Source organism: Protopterus annectens, chromosome 14.part0 (assembly GCF_019279795.1).
Source record: "Protopterus annectens isolate FY-2018-M chromosome 14.part0, PAN1.0, whole genome shotgun sequence".
Lineage (NCBI taxonomy): Eukaryota > Metazoa > Chordata > Ceratodontiformes > Protopteridae > Protopterus > Protopterus annectens.
The window spans coordinates 693,780,059-693,786,442 of NC_056748.1; the positions used below are offsets into that span (position 1 = coordinate 693,780,059).

Sequence of the window (6,384 nt, forward strand, 5' to 3'; positions counted from 1 at the left end):
AGATCCCCCACTATACTTCATAATCTCTGTGAACATTTGCATTCTGGTTTACCTTATTCATCCTTTAAAACTCATTTTTCAGCCATCAATGCATGTTTGCCTGTTGATCCTTCTCTCAAGTCCAGGACAGAGTTCAAGCTGTTCCTTAAAGGAATCTTGTACCATAAGCCTACAAGAAACCTGATTACTCCACAATGGGATCTTAATTTTGTTCTGGAAAAGCTTACTTTACCTCCTTTTGAGCCAGCAGCATCTGCCACCTTAAAGTTCTGCTCATGGAAAAGTGTCCTCCTACTGGTTCTAACTTCTGCACACAGAGTATCTGAATCGCAGACACTCATGGCTACTCCTCCCTTATTTTCCACAGGGACAGGGTAACACTTAGGACCAGTCCTTTTTTCATGCCTATGATAGTGAATGAACTGTCCCTCAATCAAGCCATTCACCTACTTACTTTCATTCATTCCCAACCCACAAAATAAGGGGAAAGAATCTTACACACTGTAGACATTTACAGACAGCTTAGGTTCTGCTTGGACAAAACAAAGGCAGTCAACAAAAGTGACCAACTGTTTGTTTCTTTCATGGATGCCAAGCCGGGTCAGCCAGTCTCAAAGCAAACTGTTACATCCTGGATATCAAAGGCCATTTCTTTCTGCTACTTACAACACAGTAAATCTTTGCCTTCCTATCCTAAAGCACATTCCACTCAGGCAGTTGCCTCTTCCGCAGGGATATTGATGCCAGGTCCATCTTGGAAGCTGCCACTTGGTCCTGTCTGCATACTTGAGCAAATACACTACAAAACAGATGCGTTCTCCAGATCTAGGGCTGCCTTTGCCAGATTAATACTCTCTGGTCTCTTGGACAGTTAGTTTTCACTCTAACTGTCCTCCCCACCTTTCTGTTCTTTATTCAGCTGTGGGAATCACCCATTTGTTACGAATACCTCTCAGCTGTCCCTAATTTTGACACAAAATTTAGCTCTGTCCCTCTTAATCCCTTTTAGCACTGGTGCCTTTTGGACAAAATTGGTGAATTATGCTTAATAAATAATGACAATAATTAAGAGCTGACAAATTATTTTACTTCAAGAAATGTATATTCACATTCTGTAATTCTGTTAATGCCTTAAGTTAATAGAACTAATATGTTAAAATGTCCCTGATTTTTCCTGGATTTGTCCCTGATTCTGTTGAGAGCTAACAGTGATTTCAGTTAGGACACAGTACAGTTGTGTAAGAACTTACCAGAACAGTAGTGATCATTGTTGCAGTATTCCTTCCCTTCCTCCTTCCCCTCTTCTCACTTGCCTGCAAATTACATATGTATCCCTTCTTGGGGGAGTTTCCTACTTTGAGCTATACCCCTCCTAGCTGACCAGTTTCGTCTCTCAGTTGTCTTTAGACCACTGGCTTGGAGATGGTCAGAAGGTCTTGAGTGTATATCCACCTTTATACCTGACTTGCACAAACTGAGTCACATGTCAGAAGTACACCCTTTGGAAGGTAAAGCTTTGGTACCCATGCCAGTTATGAGTACTTGCAACAGTGATCAGTAAAACATTTACTGTTATGGTAAGTTTTTACACAACTGTACTTTCTCTACCTCTTGACTTTGATACTGTTGAACATCTGTTATTCATTGCCCAGCCTAACATCAGATGCCACAAACATGTACGTGGTTAGTAGACATAATGTGATGCCCTTCTGTTCCTCAGTTGCAGTATTCTTTACATGAGGGAGTTAACTGCCGCAACGACCTGACATTAGCCAGTATACAGAAGACCTGTATGACTCAGAGGTGTGTGGTACGTCACATGTTGGCTGCTGTCAGACGTAGCCCATAAAAGTGATGTACGCATGCACCATCCTCAGAAAATGCTTCACCCATACATACGGTCTGATCATGGAAGTGGTTGCTGTCTCAGCATTTCAGATAAGTGCCCCGTTTGGGAATCCTTTCTTTACCTTCTTTTATTGTGGTTAGGTCTAATGTCATCCAGGAAAGGCAAATGTTCATGTAGATGTCAGGTTCCACATAAAGACAATCACCAGTAGTGCCTTTTTTGTCTTGGGCCTATGCACTTTCATAGATTTAGTTCTGTCTGCCAGGTCTTTGTGCCTAAAACTTTGAGAAGTAGGTTGACATTTATCACCATCCACTAAAGGATTGGCAAAATTTTACACAGGGCATTTTTAATGGCCTTATGTCTGTTAGGCCTCCTCCAGGGGTTTCAATACCGGCCACACCCTGGGTTACCACTCCTCAGAAGAAGGTTAGTGAAAAGGCTTCTTCCAAAGAGGAAGAATCCTCAGAGGATGAGTCCCAAGTTTATTCATCTCATATCCTCTCCCCTCTGGACTATGCTTCTCCAGAGGAGAACTCCAGTGGTACTAACTCCCCACTGGAGGAGATTACTTTTAGTGAGACCTTAGGTAAGATGAGGGAACAATTCAAATGGGATAGTTCTCAGATGTCTGAAGTTCAAAAACATTGTTATGAATTACTTCAGGTAGATACTCCTAGTCCCTCATCCATCCCTCTAAAGCTATTTCCTTCTGCTGTGAGCACCATGAAAAGAGCCTCCCTTCTCTTGTTAAGGCATACTCTGCCAGGGTTGTTGCTTCCTCTGGTGCCTTCTTCAAAGGACTGGACACTAACTCCATTCTGAAGGCAGCTACCTGGTCATCAGTCCATACTTTCACCAAACATTACAAACTGGACATTTCCAAACCTAGGGCAGGGTTTGCCACGGCTATTCTCCATGGCTTCATGGAGAGCTCCACTGCCCCTACCCTCCTCCCTTTCCTCATGAGCTTTGGTGTTCTCCTTCATGTAAAGAATACTGCAACAGAGGTATAGAAGGACATAAATTAGTTGTGTAAAATCTTCGCATGATAGATAAACTTATGTTCTCTGTTGCAGTATTCCATCCCTCCCTCCTCCCCACTGACTTTGTTCTTTCTTGGATGTACTTAGTGTACATACTTCCCTTAGTCGGGTGTTCCTCCTGGGGCACACAGTTCTGAGGATGGTGCATGCGTATGTCACTTTTGTGGCCTAAGTCCGACAGCAGCCTATGTGCGATGAACCATGCACCTCTGAGTAGTAGAAGTCTTTTGTATACTGCACAACGTCGGGTCGTTAAAGAATACTGCAATGGACAAGAGAAGGACATCTATCTCTATGGTAAGATTTTATACAGCTAATCTTTCTGAAGTAGGTTAGCACCCGACTTTAGGATAGGTTCATTGCTTTGTTTTCCTTGACTTGTCTGAATTAATTCTGCTGCCGTCACTTAACAAGGTCATCAGAGAATGAATTAAGGTGTGTCTCACTGTTTATTTTTCAACAACTATGTTATTCCTCAAATTTATGTGAAATTATATATATTAATAACAATGAAAAAAGAAATATAGTGAGACTTCTCATTATCATGTATATGCATTATACATACAGTTTCCATCGTAACTGTTCTTTACTCTAAAATATGTCTCAGGTAGTTAGGAGCAGTTCAGTGTACAAGTGCTGTAACATCATTATATCTCTAAAATAGTTTATTTATTTATTTACTTATTTAACATTTGTTTACTGGGAAAGTCCGACTTGAAAAGAGCCAGTTTTCAGTGGTGGCCCAGGGAGAAATGCTCTAGACACATCTTTATGATGTGGGATGAAACTGGAGCACCCAGAAGAAACCCACATGAGCGCAGAGAGGACATTCAGACTCCACACAGAAGGCACCCTAGCCGAGAATCGAATCGGAGAACCACTTGCTGTGAGGTGACAATGCAAACCGCTGCACCACTGCGCCGTCCAAAATAACTTCCAAATAACTTTTTAAAATTAAGTTTAATTTTTGTTCTGCATCCCTAATACTAGCATAGTGATTATTATATAATTGTCATTCATTTATTTCCTTTAGGCACACCTTCGGCGTCACATGGAGATTCACAATCGAGTTGAGAATTACAATCCTCGGCAGCGCAGACTACGGAACTTAATCATAGATGATGACAAGATGGCAGTGGCCTTGCAGAAACCTGATGAGATAGATGACCCCAGAGCCAATGCTGAGCTTATAGTAGAGACTCTTAACAGAAGTGCAATGACGGAAGAACTTCCAGTTCAGAGGCTGTGTGTGGACGAAACCTTTGATACAGCTGATGTAATTGAACAGTCCCTTATCATCACTACAGTACATATCACGGACAGTAATGAGACATGAAGAAAAGACAATTGTGGCCAAAAAGAACTTTTGCAAAACTGTAAAAAGTTAATCATGGATTAACTGTAATAAGAAATTAATATAATGTTTATATTTAAGTTTTTCTTTCTTTATGCTTGAGTCAGTATTCCCACTGCTAACTTGACTGGTACTGAATCTGGATTTAAGTTGTCTTGAAAAGTGTTTTTATTTAATGAATGAACTTTGACCCTTTACAGTATGTGATTTTTTTTTACAGAATTCCATTCTTTATTAAAAAGGGTTTACAGAAAAGAAAAAAAAAGGTTTGCATTATCATTGTGCGTAAAATTACACGTTTCATGAATATGAGGTAAGAAAATATTGCATACTGTAGTAGCCATAGTTTTCAAGGGAAGTGGCAGCAGAGTGTATGTTTGTCTATAATATATATAAGGTTACCTATTAAAATGACAGGACTGTTGACACAGAGTCCCAAAATGCTAAAGGATGAAAATGCAGGAAAAGAGCAAGTGTCAAACATCACTTTTTTTTTTTTTTCCCCTTTAACTTGCTTTTTTTGCAGGTGTATAGCTCTCAGTGTTGGGGGGAGAGCAATTATATGTATATATATGTGTGTGTGTGTGTGTGTGTATATATATATATATATATATATAAGTATGTGTGTGTGTCTGGGTTCACTTCACATGACTGAAAGCTCAAAATATGGAAATTCATTTGACTGAGTCCACAATCACGAATGTTCAAAATACTGAAAACCCATTTGACTCACTTTCAGAATACTGAAAGTTGACCATGCTAAATTGCAAAATACAAAATGTTAACCCATGGACAATGACGCGTGTTTCCCTTCACCAACTCTGGGATTGCACTGCAGTGGGGAAAAGGGTGTTATACCCTTAACTTACCTTAAAGTACTGTACACACTGCCATTTGGTAGTTTGCAATTCAGCATTTTCAGCTTTCGTGTAGCATTAGCATTGTTGCCTCACAGCAGGAGGTCCTCCCGTTCAATTCTCGGCTGGAGTGCCTTCTGTGTGGAGTCTGCATGTCCTCCCAGCGGGCAAAAGACGTGTAAAATGGGCGTGCCTTCGTTGAAGGTTGGGCGTCAAGCTGGCACCTCGGCACCCGTAAAAAAAAAAAATACTGCCAATCATTAGCGGACCGGAGTTCCGCTGTGGTGACCCCTAACCGGGCTGTACTACTCAGCAACAGCTCCTCGTGGTCCTGCAGAGTGGTCCTAGCAGCAGAGAACTGAGAAAAGCGACTACTTTCCTGATTTAAGTATTTTTTGCTGTTTTTTTTTACCTGAAATACCTTCTCTTGCTTACCTTGAACAAGCTTAAACTGTTTTTTTAACTGTTTGTTGCATTATATATTATTTGCACTTAAAGTTTCATTTAGTCGAAAATTGGTCGAAAGTTGTTTGTTAATTTAACTGTTGAGGCTGCCCACTAAAGTGTGCTAGCCTGTGTAACTGATTTATTACTGTTTCCTGCTTTTCTGTGTGCTTTCTATCTCAAAAACAAAAAAAAACATCCTTGTTTTCCCGCCTCTCCTCGACTAGTTTAGACCAGTATACTAGCTTTGCTGTATTCTGGGCTGTGGTGTAGTTCCTGTGGTGTCCATTGCCTTACTTGGATAGAAGGAAGTTTCTTTGCTCACCAGTGGGAGTGGGGAGCTTTGAGCAGTCTTATCTATCCCTGAAGGAGTGACCTCAGCACAGGAGCTTGTAGTAATTGGTTGTTTTGGACCATTTTTAGCTCTTTTGAAGTTCCCTGTTTAAAATCCGCCTCTGAGCATTTTTTTTTCTGGCTATACTACTCAGCAACAGCTCCTCGTGGTCCTGCAGAGTGGTCCTAGCAGCAGAGAACTGAGAAAAGTGACTACTTTCCTGATTTAAGTATTTTTTGCTGTTTTTTACCTGAAATACCTTCTCTTGCTTACCTTGAACAAGCTTAAACTGTTTTTTTAACTGTTTGTTGCATTATATATTATTTGCACTTAGTTTCATTTAGTCGAAAATTGGTCGAAAGTTGTTTATTTGTTTGTTAATTTAACTGTTGAGGCTGCCCACTAAAGTGTGCTAGCCTGTATAACTGATTTATTACTGTGTCCTGCTTTTCTGTGTGCTTTCTATCTCAAAAACAAAAAAAATATCCTTGTTTTCCCGC

At 40.4% G+C, this 6,384-nt stretch overlaps 1 protein-coding gene across 2 annotated transcripts in view; it reads left to right on the forward strand.

Moving 5' to 3' along the window:
• ZBTB48 (zinc finger and BTB domain containing 48) overlaps window positions 1-4,446 on the forward strand; it is an 823,012-nt gene extending 818,566 nt beyond the window's left edge. For both annotated transcript variants that reach the window (XM_044056423.1, XM_044056424.1), the window contains one exon: window positions 3,929-4,446. In XM_044056423.1, coding sequence (XP_043912358.1) covers window positions 3,929-4,231 — 303 coding nt within the window. In that variant the 3' untranslated portion in view covers window positions 4,232-4,446. The remainder of the gene's footprint in view (window positions 1-3,928) is intronic.
• The last annotated feature ends 1,938 nt before the right edge of the window (window positions 4,447-6,384 follow it).